Consider the following 15,673-nt stretch of genomic DNA (forward strand, 5'->3'; position numbering starts at 1 on the left):
CATTTATATGCGCAATCCTCTCCGACAGCTCCCGCTTCACTGTCCGCCATTGTTTTTAAGTTTTTCTGCCGGCCGGCCCGCAAGGCATCTTGGGAAATGCTACCTATTGAAGGATACACCCGACCCATCCTTCATTCAGGCGAAAAGAAGGCCGCATTCGTCGACCGCATTTGAAGGAGTCTTCGAATTGGGACAGGCCGAGTCGCGGCGCTGTGACGTAACCGGCCGACGAATCCGGCCGAGGTAGGATGCAGACCCTGAATTGAGACACAGCCATAAACTCGTACACAAAACGCTAAGAAACTGTTGGACTTAAAACAGGCCTGTTGTAGAAACAACTTTGCGTAAATGATTCTTCCTTTTTTGTCTTAACCAAAGAAATTCCAGTAATTGAGCAAAAACGTTTATTTTTTTACATCACATTTTATAAAATAACAGGACACAAAGTGTCGGGACATTTAAAACATACTTAAAATAATAAAAGGGGCCCAGAGAGCTGCAGCGTGAGTGGAACATTGGGTTGTGAAGGAAGTACAGCTTGCTCTAGCTGCCACTGCCAGCTCACTGTTGGAATTAACAGCTTTGCCTGATGTCGATAGAATGTCTGCTTGGACAGTCCCTGCACATTGAAGGCACCCAGGAACTAAAATATGAAAAGTTACGTCATGAAACGAGAGACGCACAGACATTATCAAAACTAACCTAAACATTTTTGGCTTATACCTTAGAAATCTGGCTAAATGATGAGCCTGACTTTCTGGAAGATGAATTTCCGTCATGGTCCCTGTGTCACAAGACACACAGCAGCTGGGAGCTCTAAACTGGGTGGCTATATAAAAAACAAAGAAACAGCACATTTATAAATGTTTAAAAGAGCATAAAATCACGTGTAACAATAATCTGTAAAACAAATTAAAACTAGAAGGTAATAATACCGAAAAAAATGAAGTGGAGACTCATTGGACGCTCTATTAGTGCAATTAATGCCACAGCAAGTCATTTTGTCCAACATTTGCACAAATAATATCCAAACAAGAACACACAAATACAGAGACTCAAAATCCCGAAACAGTTTCCAGGCCAGACCGAGGCTCTACTGAGGCCTTTCCCCGGAGCTAGCTCTGTGGTCACGTGGGTCTGATGCTCATAAATTATACAGAATTTTAGGCTTTTAATACACTTAAACAGAAGAGTGAGAAAAAAATTCACCCCCCTCAGAGTTGTCATGAGTGTAAACTAGATCATTTAAACAAAAAACATGTTTTGGTACCAGGCTGTAAACATGTTTATTTCTGCTGTGAAATTGGTATTTTTAACATGGGAGTCAATGAGGATTTGCTCGCTTCTGGTACCAGCCCCCAGTGGATGAGGGTGGAACTGCAATTTTGGGTACTTCCGGGTTGGGCCCAATTTCACAGCCACATTGTGGGGGCTTGGTCTCAACAGTAATCAGAAAACTGTATTTTAATATTAAGATTAATTTAAAAAAAGGCTAACCCTCCTTAACTGCTTACAAATGATAAAACTGAAAACCTTTAAATTCAAATGCTGCTGTAAAATAAAAATAAAAACCTTTTATTTCTTTTTAGATTTTTTAGGGGTGTTCAAACTCAATAGTGAAATGTTGAAGTCTGTTTTCTAGATAAGGTCAAAGGTCATGACCAACTCCTGAAGCAAACGTGCACCACCCTTCACACTGTCACCCTTCTGTTAGGAGAGCATAACGTGCACCGAAGTTTAACAAGAAAATTCAACTCAAAATTGATTTATTCAATTATTTTTCATAGTTGAACAAAAGCTGTTCACTGGTTCTAAAGGTGGAGTCTGAGATGCTTTTCTGGAGCATTTGCTTGCCACATTGCCTGAAACGGTTTGTCAAAACAATTAATAATTTTAATAACTTCTGAAATAATCCTGCAAAAACATCATCCAATCATTGTGCTGGTCCCCCTTCTTAATCATTGGCTCATAACCCATCCACTGAACTGCTCCTCTGAACATCTCTCACCTCAAGTGTGTGTGTGTGTGTGTGTCGTGAACCAGTGTCGTGAACCACTTTCTGAAACCATCAGTTTCTGTGACTCAATGAGGGAGCTTGAAGAGGTCAGACCTTTGAATTGTTTTTTGTTTTGTTTTTTTGCTTGCTTGAATGACAAAAAAACATCATATTGTACCTTTAAACAGGAATAAACATAAAACAAGTATAACAAGAAATTAAAACTTTAATTTAAATATTTTCTAATTTTGTTAATGAGAAAGTTTTGAGATTTCAGCAAATGTATAAAGAAATGGGTCAGCTAAGGGAAGCTGGAAAATTAGAATAAATTAAAATATATTTTGTAAAACAGGCATTATTCATCAAATGACATCAGTGTTTGTCCTTAAAGACTATAAGTAGACCGCCTCCACAGCATACCGGATAAGGCACAAGTCGAACAAAGTATTTTGGAAGACAAGTGCCAAACTTGAAACACACCAACATTACATAGATGCACTGGCTGTCCATGATGCCACAGTTACACCTCTTCTCAGACCATTGATACAAACGTTATCAAGGTATCCGCGGGTCCTTAAAAAGTCTTAAAAAGTCTTAAATTTACTTTTCCAAATTTAAGGCCTTGAAAATCCTTAAAAATTACAAATAATCCTTAAATACAGTTTCCAAAGGTCTTAAATTACCAAAGACCCATTAAACTAGATTATTTTATTCATTTTTGTGAATTTCTAGTTAGTCTTCAGCATTTTTTGTGTACGATGTTGGCGTAAGCGGAACCGTACACATTCAGTTGGTTGTGAAAGGGGACTATTTTTAGATGAGCACATTAGCTGGTTAAGCTAGTGGGAGCTTGTGCCGTGGAGAAGTGCAAGTTTAATGGTAACTGGATGGCTAATCCCACGTTCGCGACGTGGTTAGCACCGGTCCCAGGCAATAGCTGGAAATTATAGCAGAAATTAAATTTTAAAAAATAGCTTAAATTTGGTCAAAGTGGCCTTTAAAAAGGTCTTAAAAAGTCTTAAATTTGGCTCCCATAAACCTGCAGATACCCTGGTTATGAAAACATGTTTATTCCGGATCTGGATTTTAAAATTTTCTGACTGAATGCTCTGTGAAGCAGCTCAAACAGAATAGTAAACGTGTGTCGGGTTATTGTTTTTTTCAGCAGGACGACTTGGTTTCTCTTTGGAATAAATTGGTGACCAACAAAGTAAGAAAAGTACTCGGCCAACCGGACCTGCATGTGGAAATTTTAGAAATGCCTTCAAGCTGGTCATAGAAAGTAGTGAAGAAAAACTGTTATTTCTATTTTCCATAGACAGCTAAACAATAGCAAATGTGTGTTGGTTAAAATAAATAGGTTTTCCTGTTAGTTGTAGTAAAAAAAAAGAGGAAAATATGAAAAAGACAAGGACCTATATTTACATCTATGTCATCTCAAATCTTAAACCCTGTCAGCAGTAGATGAATAGCCCCAAAATAATTTTATTATGAAATGTTAGTATTACTTTCTAATAAATGCTAATGTTGTCTCCAGGACTTTTGCGGAGTAAGCAGTGCAGAAACACTAGAAAACTCACATTTGACTTGGTGACAGTTCAATTATGTTTCTTCATTCATGACACGCCATACAGACTAGACAGACTTAACTTTGATCTCTCAGCATTTTTAAAAAGTAATCGTTGTAACTCGGTTCTGCTCTCTCACAGGAAAGATGCTGACGCTCATTGCAAGGAGTTTGCAAATCAGAGAAAAACACTGGAAATGGGCTTTCTGCAAGTGACATCAGCCGCTTGATCACCCCGGGTTTCCACGGGAGCCGTCAGCAGCACGTTCCTGCAGCAGCACGTCTTGCTGCTGCTTGGCCCTACCCGAGACGCGACGCAGCAGGGGAGCAGCTGTCACCGACCGAGCACGAAGTCACATGAGTGACTTCGTCAGTAAACACAACAACAAGCAGGAGAAAACTACAACATGGTTTGTGTTTTATGTTCTGTCCGTTTTATAATCGCCAATACGGACCTGAAAAACAAAGGAGACCGCTAGCTAGGTGATAACTTCTCACGGGGACGCACAGTTAGTAACTTCTTTTAAAAGTAAAGTAACCGGAAGGCAGTACGTTATTTATTCTGAAAATCTCGGTAGCTTCTCTCCATTTCCGCGTTCGATTTCCTGTCTTTCCTTCCCCAAAAATGTCGAACTTGACCCGTTTCAGAGGCGTCGCGCGTAGAAAATAGAACCGGCGCGTAAAGGCCGCGACATGCTGCTCCTGAGACGCGGCTGACTCGTGCTGCTGACGGCTCCGGTGGAAAAGGTTCTGTTGACCACAGCGGTTCCTATCAGCAGCTATGACGTGCTGCTGCAGTAACGTGCTGCTGACGACTCCCGTGGTCAGAGGGTCAAGTGTGAAAAATGCATTTCCAGTTTTTTCACTTAAAACTCAATTTACTGAATTTCATTTTTATAAAGTCTATCGATTCTACTTTTATACAGAAGATTTGCCACGTGGTGCCCTACACCAAGCCTGTTTTGGCAGAATTGTTTTAGGTAATGGAGCCCTTCACTTATATGTACGTCAGAGAACCCAATGGTTTGTCACACAGTCGTTTAAAAAAATTAGAACATTACAAAAACATATAGCATCTATGGAAAAATGAATGCAGCTGCATTGGGATAGCTCACAGCTTTTCAGGAATTTCAATATGTAGAAAAAGACCAGTTTCTAAATGTTAAGTTCTTAACGTTTCGGTATCAGTTCTCTCACTCGCGTAGTTTTTGGTGTTTAAAAGGTCAATGCAAACTACAATAAAGCATCATTTCTCAGCAACACATCCCATGAAATATGTTCTGTGTGTGTTTTACATGTGTAAAAGTGATTATCTGTTTCGGTTTTCAGTAAAACTTTCATGACTGGAAATTAAAACTGTAATAATCTGCTTATTTGTGTTCTGTAATAGCTGTAGCCGTCTGATCTCATTGAGATATAAACACATCCAAGATTTTTTGTTTATTGTTGAAGTAGCAGAAAATTAAAGATATCAGCAATATGGCTTTAAATCTTTTGACCCTGTAAAATGTATCTCTTCTTCTCCTTGCTCATGAATCAATTTCATCAATACATCCTTAGGTGGCTGTGAAGGAAGGGGAAGCCAACATCAATACTCCTGCATCCCCCTGGGTTCAGTTTGTCATGGTGACTAAAACTGTCCTGAAGGATAGTTCTGGAAGCACATCTGCACTGATAAACATCTCTATTTAAGATAACAGTTCAGAACATTGATTTTTATGACATAAAAAAGCTAACCATTAACATCCGTGACTCCACCACATGGCAGAACTCCTCCAGGCTTCTGTTATTTGTGGAGATAAAACATTGGTGTTACAGAGCAAACTGAGTCAGTGGTAGAGTTGTGTTGCTGTTAGCCAATCAGAGATGAGATGCCCAAATATCAGGAAATAAGACTCCAAATCCTGGATGGCTGGGAGCTTTCTTCAGCTGAATGAAGATAAGACTGAGATCCTCATCTGTGCCCCAGACAAGCTGGTTCCCAAAGTCAGAGACTCTCTTGGTCAGCTTGCTTCCCACACCAAACCTTCCGTCAGGAATCTTGGTGTGACCTTTGACCCAGCTCTCACCCTGGATTCTCATGTCAGTTCTCTTGTTCGCTCTTCCTTCTTCCATCTCAGGAACATTGCTAAGCTGAGTCCCATTCTGACCCGCTCTGAACTTGAGACAGTTCTCCACACCTTCATCTCCTCACGCTTAGACTACTGTAACTCTCTTTTCACGTGTCTGAGCAGAACCTCCCTGAACCGTCTACAGGTGGTTCAGAATGCCTGTGCTCGGCTTCTGGCCAAGTCCTCCAAACACACCCACATCACCCCGCTTCTCCTCCAGCTTCACTGGCTGCCAGTCAACTTCAGGGTTCATTTCAAGATCCTGGTTCTGGTCAATAGGGCCTCACATGGACAAGCACCATCTTACATTGGTGATCTTCTTAGTCCCTACACCCCCAGCAGGTCCCTGAGGTCCAGTGATCAAAGCCTACTGGTTGTGCAGCACCAGTCTAAAGACCAAAGGTAACAGATCATTTGCTGCTGTGGCCCCCAGACTCTGGACCTCTCTCCCCCTGAGCCTGAGATCAGTGGACTCAGTGGTCTCCTTTAAAAAGCAGCTGAAGACTCACTTGTTCAAGCTGGCTTTTGTATGACCTTCTTCACCTCTCTCTCTTTATTCTGCTCTCCCCACCTATTCCACCTTCCTCAGGATCCACTGATTTCCCTCTTTCCTATTCACTCTCTCTCTTTCTTAACATTTTTTCTTTTAAATCACAATTGCTTATTCTTGCTCATTTTACATAAATATATTTTTAAACATTTTCAAAATGCTTTTTTCTATTTTTACAATTTTTATATTTTTTGTTTTTGTTTTTGTGAAGCGTCTCGTGATTTTTATCTTGAGAGGCGCTATGGAAATGATATTTTCTTCTTCTTCTTCTTGCCGTCATCTGCCATTTTCTCCTCCAGCTGACTTCTACTTCCTCTAACAGGCACACCTGAGCTTCTTTTCCCAGAGAATCCCTTACCTGGCATTCATTCCTACAATAGACCACTGCAAATGTATTAATGTCAAGATAACCTTTGAACATGAACATATTTTTTATTATTATTATTATTTTTAACTGTGTCCTGTATGAATGTGAAGCAAACAGAATTGATGTCTGAATGCTGGTAACAAGCCTTACAGATTTACTCTCAGGTGGAGCATCAAAGCGTCTGCTTTTAATGTCACGCCTGATACTTAAAACTTTATTGTTATTGTTTTTGAATGCTTTGTAATTTCGACCAGACACGGAGACAGAGGTGAAAGAGAAAGGAAAAGACAAAAGGTGTGAAGAGAGGGGGGTCCACAAAATTAAACAATAATGAACAAGAGTCTGCTTCTAGACCTGCAGAAAGAGAGAGCAGAAAAAATGGGACACACAACAATACATCAGGAGCAAGCTATCACTGCGTCAACCTGATGATGAAATATAAAATCAACATTGTTTAACTGAACAATCACACGATGATAAATCATGGTGCATTAAGTGGCAACGACAGCCTTAAGACATGTGTTAAACGTGCTCAAGCCCATACTTTTGAGAGCACCATGTGAGCACCTGTGTGTGTACACGCGCTTGTTTATGGAAGGCTTATCTATAGGAGCGTCCAATAGAGAGTGTGAGGGACCACAGATCTGCCCCCCAAAGATGTGTAGGAGACGGGGGGAGCTCCAAGTCCCAGAGATCCAGGTGCTGCCCCAGAACACAGGAACCCCAAGGAGACTGCAACCAGAAAGGCCCCCACCCCCCTCGAGAGGCACAGAGAATAGCCCCGGGGGTCCACAACCAGCAGCCAGCAGAGTCCCGGGAGACATCAGCGGCAAGCCCACAGGCCCGCCCGCAGCCTCCCACCCCCTAGCCGACCGAGCCCGGGACCCAGCGACCCGGGACCCAGGGGCGACCACCCCCTAGTGTGTGTTTGCGTGGAATGTCGTCGGTGGAAGTGTATAAGGTGCATATAAAATTGGGGGGCACGTTGCCACAGGAATGCGGAAATGGTGTCCATACCTGCACTCCCTGACTTGTCCACCCCCCAAGGTCCTATGTGCATGTTTGTGTGATGATGTGAGGGAGCAGGAGGAGAGAAATATGCAGGGACTGGGAGGAATGGCTGGTTGGGCTTAGCCCTCCAGGGAGCCAGCTCCCCCACTGGCCCCAATAGGCATCTCTGTTGTCAAATTGCCACCCAGGGCATGGAGACCCCAGCCCATCCTGCCAGGGCCCAAAGCAGCAGCATTACAGAGCCTCACGGAGTCCGAGGGCACCAACCCAGCCCCACCCCAGCAGAATATCTATGCCCATCCCTGCATTTGCACAACTTCCAGAATATATAAGACATAGGACATCCAGGAAAGATTGGGTCCTCCCCCTCCTGGACCTCCCCCTTCCCTGTGATGGAACAGCAGAGGAGCCAAGGTCTACCCGAGGCCCCTGAACCCAGGCCAGGCACTGCTGCATGTTCCTGCCTTCTTCCCAGCAGCATACATGTCAGGACCTGACCCCCAAGGCCGCGCCCAGATCCCCACACGGGGCCGGCCACCCCCACACCCTGAGCCCCCAGGCACCCACCCAGACCCACCCAGGGGCAATGCAGCTGCCAGGCAGTGACCCATGGCCACCGCCAAGACCTCCAAGGGGCCCCACTCACAACCGCCAGTAGTTCACCCCCCGAGGCAAGCCAAGCACCTCCAGAGGGGGGCAACGGCCCCCCAGTCCCAGACACCCCCTGTGAACCCACCTCCAGGGAACATCCGGATACTCCAAACTCAGACCCTCCACCCCCCCACCCACATCATCCCGCAGGACAACATTAACGGTCCCCCATCATCGCTATGTGATGGAACCGATCAAAGGAGCCCAGAGAGATTCATCTGAAGTGGAAGCAGAGGCTAAATCAAGTGTAATATGATCTAACAAAAGATTTCTATACTGGTTAATGCAGAGAGTTTCTTTATTTTTCCAATTCAAGAGGATAGTTTTCTTAGCGATGCATATTGCAGTCAGAACCACGTGAACCACAGATGTTTCAATCGGGACATCGTCCAGGTTTCCCAGTAAACAAAGAGAGGGGGTGGTTGGGATATGACATTTCAGACATTTTGACAGGTCTTCACACACTCTACCCCAAAATTCCTGGACAGGTGGGCAGGACCACAGTGCATGAATGTAATTGTCAGGAATGTTGTTTGTGCAGTGTGTACAGGTGTCAGATGACACAAACCCCATCTTGAACATCCGATGACCTGTATAGTGTACTCTGTGTAGAATTTTGTACTGAATTAATTGTAAATTGGAGTGTCTGATCATTTTAAAAGTTTTTAAACAAGTTTGGGACCAGAAGTTCTGGTCAAAGCTAACTGATAGATCCACCTCCCATTTTTCAATAGGGATTACTATTCTATCGTCTATTTTGGACAGTGTCTTATATACTTTAGACAGTAGTTTGGGGGGTTTGAGATTATAGAAGTCAAATACTCTTGGTGGTGTTTGTAATTCTATTTTATTGAGCTTAAATTTTTGTTTGACTACAGATTTAATTTGGTGATATTCTAAAAAGCTATTCTTATCCATTCCAAATTGGGAGACTATTTGATTAAATGGGATGAAGTCCAATCCTTCATATATGTGTTCCAGGTATAGGATTCCTTTATTTTTCCAGTCCGGAAGGTTCATCATTTTGTTGTTTTGCAAAATGTCAGGATTGTTCCAGATAGGTGTGCGTTTGCATGGTACTAGTGAAGACTCTGTCATTTTAAGATACTCCCACCATGCTGTCAGAGAGGTGCTGATACTAATACTTTTGAAGCTTTCATGTTTTCTTATGCTTGAGCTAATAAATGGTAAGTCTGAAAGCTCTATCGTATTGCAAAGTGTCTGTTCTATATCTAACCAGGACTCGTCTAATGGGTTATCTTGCAACCATCTTGGTATATATTGCAGCCTGTTGGCTAAGAAATAATAATAAAAGTTGGGTAAATCCAGTCCTCCTCTGTCTTTGGTCTTCTGAAGCGTTTTTAAGCTAATTCGTGGAGGTTTATCCTGCCAAAGGAATTTGGTAATTGATGAGTCCAGAGATCTAAACCAGTCAGCTGGTGGTTTGTTTGGGATCATCGAGATAAGTAATTTATTCTGGGTAAGACCATCATTTTAATTGTAGCAACTCTCCCCATGAGTGATATCAGTAAGGATTTCCATCTTGCAGGATCATCTTCCACTTTCTTTAAAAGTGGGATGTAGTTTAGTTTGGTTAGATCTGCTAACTTGGGAGAGACATTAATTCCCAGGTATGTGATATTCCCTGACTCCAACTGTGTATTAAGTAAATTGACAAAAAAGAAATTAATTGGTAGAACTGTGGATTTTAACCAGTTTATAGAGTAATCTGAAACTTTTGAAAAAGAGTTTATCAGTTCTATTGAATAAGAGAGAGGATTGAGAATTCCAGAGAAAGAGTAAAACATCATCTGCATAAAGACTGATCTTATGTTCTATTTTATTACACTTTATCCCTTTAATATCTGTTGTTTGCCTAATTGCTGCTGCTAGTGGTTCGATAAAAATAGCAAACAGTGAGGGGGAGAGTGGGCATCCCTGCCTGGTCCCCCTCTGAAGACAGAAGCTAGCTGATATTTGGTCGTTCGTCCTGACACGTGCAGTTGGCGAACTGTATAATGTTTCTAGCCAGTTTATGAAGAAGTTCCCAAAACCAAATTTATGTAAAGTTGCAAATAAGAACTTCCAGTTAACTCTATCAAAAGCTTTTTCTGCATCTAGAGATAATATACTAGTTTCTATGTTTCTACTGTAAGAGAAATCTATCAAATTAAGTAATCTACGTGAGCTTGTGGATGACTGTCTACACTTGATGAAACCAGTTTGGGCAGGGTGTATTATGAAGGGGGTTACCTTCTCTAATCTTTTTGCCAGGGCTTTACAAATTATTTTGAGATCAACATTAAAAAGGGAAATTGGGCGATAGCTGGTAGGAAATGCAGGGTCTTTGCCTGGTTTTAACAAGAGACTAATATTGGCTGAATTCATGTTTGGCTGTAATCTGCCGCTCTCTTCGATTTCCCTCACCATTCTGAAAAATGTTGGAGCCAGAATGATCCAGAATTCTTTGTAGAACTCTGCTGGAAACCCGTCTGGACCTGGAGCTTTCCTATTAGTCATGGATTTAAGGGCTTCCTGGAGCTCAGCTGATGTCATGAACATGAACATTTTAAAAGGAAATGAAGCTGGCAAAGTCATTTGGTTAAGGTTTAATGAAACCAATGGAAACATGGAAGATGCTACTTTCATTCTTATCTCAAGGAAGCATGTTGAGGTAAGGAACAAGGTAAATGGCAGCTTTTCCACCAAATAAATCATCGAGAAAATACATGTCAGCTCAATGAAATCTCAAAATTGATGGAGGAAATACAGTCTATTATAGGCTGTTCCTTTTCCAAGTTTGATCCTGATGAAAAAAGTTTGCTGTTTTATGTCAGTGACCCATAGGTGTAGTAGTGCCTTTTTATAGATGTGTTTGCTACAGCTCACTTTTCTTTTGAATGAATTGCATTCAAACTGAAAAAAGCTTGTTTTTATCGTTTAAGCAAATTTAACATCTCATTTTAGCCTTATGCTCCCAAGCATGGTTAACTTTAAACATAAATGGCAATGTACCCATGAACTCCAACAACTTTGTTTAGATTTTATGACTTTTTTTCTTTTCCATTGAAGTCAATTTTCCATTACCACAGTTTGGTTTGCTTTTGCTCACCTCAACTTTTTAACCTTGTCTCAGACCAGCAACAAAACATTTGCATCTGTCAGATGTTTTTACAGTTTTGCCTTTTATACTTTTTTCTACAAAGTGTAATCCTGTAAAAGCTATTTTATTTCAAAGGTTTTCCCATTATTAGTGTTCACTTTTTATCCTTTTCAGATGGTATTTACTGGTCCAGTACTGGTGCTGTTTGCCATCATTATTCTTTGGAGAGCATCGGTACTGCCACCTTTTCCTTTCACACGTCTGGGATTTCTATGTGCAAAATGAGATTGGTACACATAGTTCGGATGAAATCCTTATGCAAAAAAAGTAATCAAGCTCTCTTTTAAATGCAAATGTCCCCCCTGCTTTATGCTTCCATTCAGTCAAATGACGATCTTCCAGATGCTGATAAAACACCTGAGATCTGCCTGGATTCAGCATTGCTCTAAGCTAAAATCATTCAATCTCTTATGAGCCTTTGGATAGTATTGACTTTCGTGCTTAGTATTCCAAAGCTTCCTCCTGATACGTATTTTCTGGCATCACTTAATTGCTTGCTGTGTGTCTCTGCAGCTGTTTGGAGTAATCCATTGTTTTCCAGATTTTATGCAGTTATTTATCGTGCACTGGTTTCATACAAGCATCTCATACTGGCAGTTTTTGACAACTTTATGGTGACGTTATACCTTCTGGTAGATGTTTTGCATCATAACTGAATATCTGGTTGAGTCGTAAATTTTAGTCACATCCCTTTTGTTTGTGCCTCTTCATGGTTACATGCCAGGAACTAAGGGTTTTAGACATTTAATGGTAATTTTGTCCTAATTTTGATGTTTGATGTCACTTTGCAGAAGCCTTGCATCTAATTGTGTCCTTATCACAACACTCACTGTCTCTTAGCTGTCATCTTGCATTACGTTATGAACCCTAAGTGCAAGGAGCAACAATAATTATCGACTCTTTAAGAGAGCAATGTGTTATTGATGGACAGATTTTCTTTAGGGGAAAGCTAACAATAATGCTGATTGCCCTATTTTTAACTCCATTTAATCTAATGAAATGTTTCATCTTGTTCTCCTTTTTTTGGCTTCAAGGTGGAGATTTGTGCTGGTTGTTCCTCCTCTTAGGCTCTGTCTGCTGATGGAGATTATTTCACTCCACTCTCAGTATTTTTCTCCTTTTTCCAATCTTTTTATCAACCATCAAACTTTTTTTAGTTTGGCTTAAAGTTTTTCTCTTTTTGCATTTATGCTTTGTCTTGAAAGTCGTGTTGTGAACAGTTCAGTTTTACTGTTTAAAAGTGACTTTCTTCCTCCTGGAAGCTTCTTAGTCATCCCTTGCCAATTAAAAACCCTTGTATAAACTTCCCTACCTTCCAACTTTCTGTCATTTTGGTTTCTCTGTACCTTCTAGAATTTCACACTTTTAGAGCTACAGAAAGAAACAAACGAACCCACCTATCATACAGGTGAGGATGTGAGTCTGAGCCAAAACTCGCCTTTTTTTAAGTTCCCTCGGGAGCTGTAGGTGTTGATGAGCCGTGCTGATGTGCCAGGTGAGGGTGTTAGCGAGGTTAATCCCAAAATGACCCATATTAGGTGACTTTGTGGCATGGAAAGGAATGAAATCTCTCTAAAAATAAATATCTTAGAGACGTTACACCCAACGAAAATAACTTAATTACATTTCCACCCAGCTTGGTCCGGACTAAAATATGATTTTGAGAAATGTTGATGTTATTTCAAACATTATTCCACAACAAGGACCAATAGGTATCTGAACAGCTTATTTCCATTACCTGTTATTGCTGTCATTGCATCTCAAAGAAATGTCGTTTTGAGTACAGAACTGTGTGTGTGTGTGTGTGTGTGTGTGTGTGTGTGTGTGTGTGTGTGTGCAAAATAGAGGTTCACTGAGAGACATTTAACACTTGTTCTTTTTGAAATACAATCTGTCTACTTCAGTTGCACATGCATTCTGAACGTGATAATAGTCTTCAACCTCTATTTCAAGCATTAGTCACTGAATGAAAATGAATGGGGAGAAGCTCGGGTCAGAAATGGCCTTTCCTTACGTCACAGGGAAACACTTGATACATGAACTCAACCATCTTGGCTTGAAATCGCAAGAGGCTGTTGTTGATTTAGCATCTAGGAGAGAGTAGATCATGTCTCGGCTAATAGAAGCTAACCGTTAGCATCAGCAACTCCACAACATGACAGAACACATTCAGACTTCTTCGGTTTGCCGAGATAAAAATATCAAAGATGGATTTTTTACTCGAGGAAGAAATACAAAAAACTTGCATGTTCTTTGCAAATACCTGGAACAAAAAGCCGTAGGTACTGACCCCCAAACTTCTAAATAAAACTAATGAAACACTACGTAGATGACATATTAGAAATCATTCCCAAAGGACAAACAGAGACTCTAACAAAACAACTGAACAGCATCAATGTCACCAACAACATACAATTTACATATGAAGAAGAAAAATACAACAGCATAACGTTCATGGATATTAAACTTTACTTACTTACTTACTAAAAGAAAAAGACCAACAAACGGAACCCTAAAAATACAGGAAACCAACACACATGGACCAATATTTATTATGGACATCAGAACATCCCACTATACTTAAAATGTCAGTTATCAGAACATTATACCACAGAGTAAACATAATAACAGAAGAACAAGACTGCAAACTAGATGACCAACACAAACAAAGTGCATTAGAAACCTGCGGATACACAACAAGGGCAATAACAAATGGAAAACTACAAACAATAGAAAAGAAAAATGAACCAATAAGAAGAACCAGAAACACAGAAAGACTAAAACCAAAACCAGTAACAACCCTTGCAAATATCAAAGGCATAACAGAAAAATATGAAAAAAAAAAAACATTATATGAACACACCAACAAAACCATACATGGCAGTCAGAAAAAGATTAGTTCACACCAAAGGACGAGATATCAGCAGGTAACAAAAATTGTGGAGTCATATATGAAATACAATGCAAACTCTGCAATAAAGCATACAAGAAAACCCGTACGCCACCTCAACACACGACCAATAGAACATCAAAAGTGCGAGAAGGAAACAAGTCAAGAACACAGAAGAGCAGACAAACAAGAACCTCAAGTACAATAAAGAAATCTGCTGTAACCACCACACAAGGGAAAACCATATAATAGACTGGAACAGTACATGGTTCATAAACACAGAACAAAAAAAAAATATATATATATATATATATATACAAAAGATGGATCAAAGAAGCAATAGAATTATGGAGACATGGACACAAAACCATGAACAGAGACGATCGAGTAGTCATGTAGGATTACACATGGGACAGTATCATCAGCAAGGAGGACGCGGGCAGTAGAGGACCATGTCGTCCTCTGCCTTCCGCGGATAAACGGAAGTGATGCCACCAACACTGGCGAACTCTGATAATGGCTTGAGTCATTAGCACAAACACGTCAGGTAAAAAACTATATTAGTGTGAAAAAAGAAGAGTCATAGATTATGGCTGTCCATTTCTACATTTTCACTGCTTCAAAAAGATTTGTTCTTTCTCCAAAATGAAAACCGGATTTCTTGGACAAACTGAATTTAAAATAATTAATAGGGTAACATTAAGGCTTCACGGTATCGAGAATAAGGTCACATTATGAGGTGCTGACCACAGCGGCAGTAGGTTAGTTGGTTGAAGTTGAAATAACTAAAAAGAGATTTTTTTTTACTGATAAATTATTCTTTGTAAAATGGAAAAATGAAATCATAGTGAGAGGATTGACTTTTTTATATTACTTGATTGTGATAACCATACCGATCATTCTCTGTAACTGCAAGTATAATTTCAAAATAAAAAAAATATAAAAAATTGCCAAACTGAAGGCAGCAAACAAATTAAAGTTCTCAGCTTGCAGTTTTTTTTTTTTTTTTGTATTTCCCTAAGATGTGGACCATTAGATGGAAAGCAGCGGATATTGATTTCTGTGTCTGAAGCTGGATACAAAGGGCTTTTTAAAAGCTCACCGATTTCATTTGGAGAATCCTTTAATGCTAACACATTCTTGTTTGTGCCGCATCTTATTTTTCCCAGTTAGTGCTAGATGTTGTGACTTACTTGTCATTCAAGTATTTAGTTACTAAAGAAATACAGTCCTGTTGCTAGCACTGAAAATGTATTTGTGCAAGTATTTTATATTGAAGGGAAGCTTCAGGAAATGCACTTTTCTTTGATGACTGTGTTGTACTTGACAAGAAAAAAAGAGACGTTGAAAGGTTTGGATGTTGCTCA

At 40.4% G+C, this 15,673-nt stretch overlaps 1 protein-coding gene across 1 annotated transcript in view; it reads right to left on the reverse strand.

The window, feature by feature from the left end:
• Positions 1-15,673, reverse strand: part of LOC129157212 (uncharacterized) — a 52,292-nt gene continuing 36,619 nt past the window's right edge. The window contains exon 6 of the mRNA XM_070547674.1: positions 1-829. Within this exon, the coding sequence (XP_070403775.1) occupies positions 459-829 (371 nt within the window). The 3' untranslated portion in view covers positions 1-458. The remainder of the gene's footprint in view (positions 830-15,673) is intronic.

The sequence above is a fragment of the Nothobranchius furzeri genome, chromosome 19, assembly GCF_043380555.1.
Source record: "Nothobranchius furzeri strain GRZ-AD chromosome 19, NfurGRZ-RIMD1, whole genome shotgun sequence".
Lineage (NCBI taxonomy): Eukaryota > Metazoa > Chordata > Actinopteri > Cyprinodontiformes > Nothobranchiidae > Nothobranchius > Nothobranchius furzeri.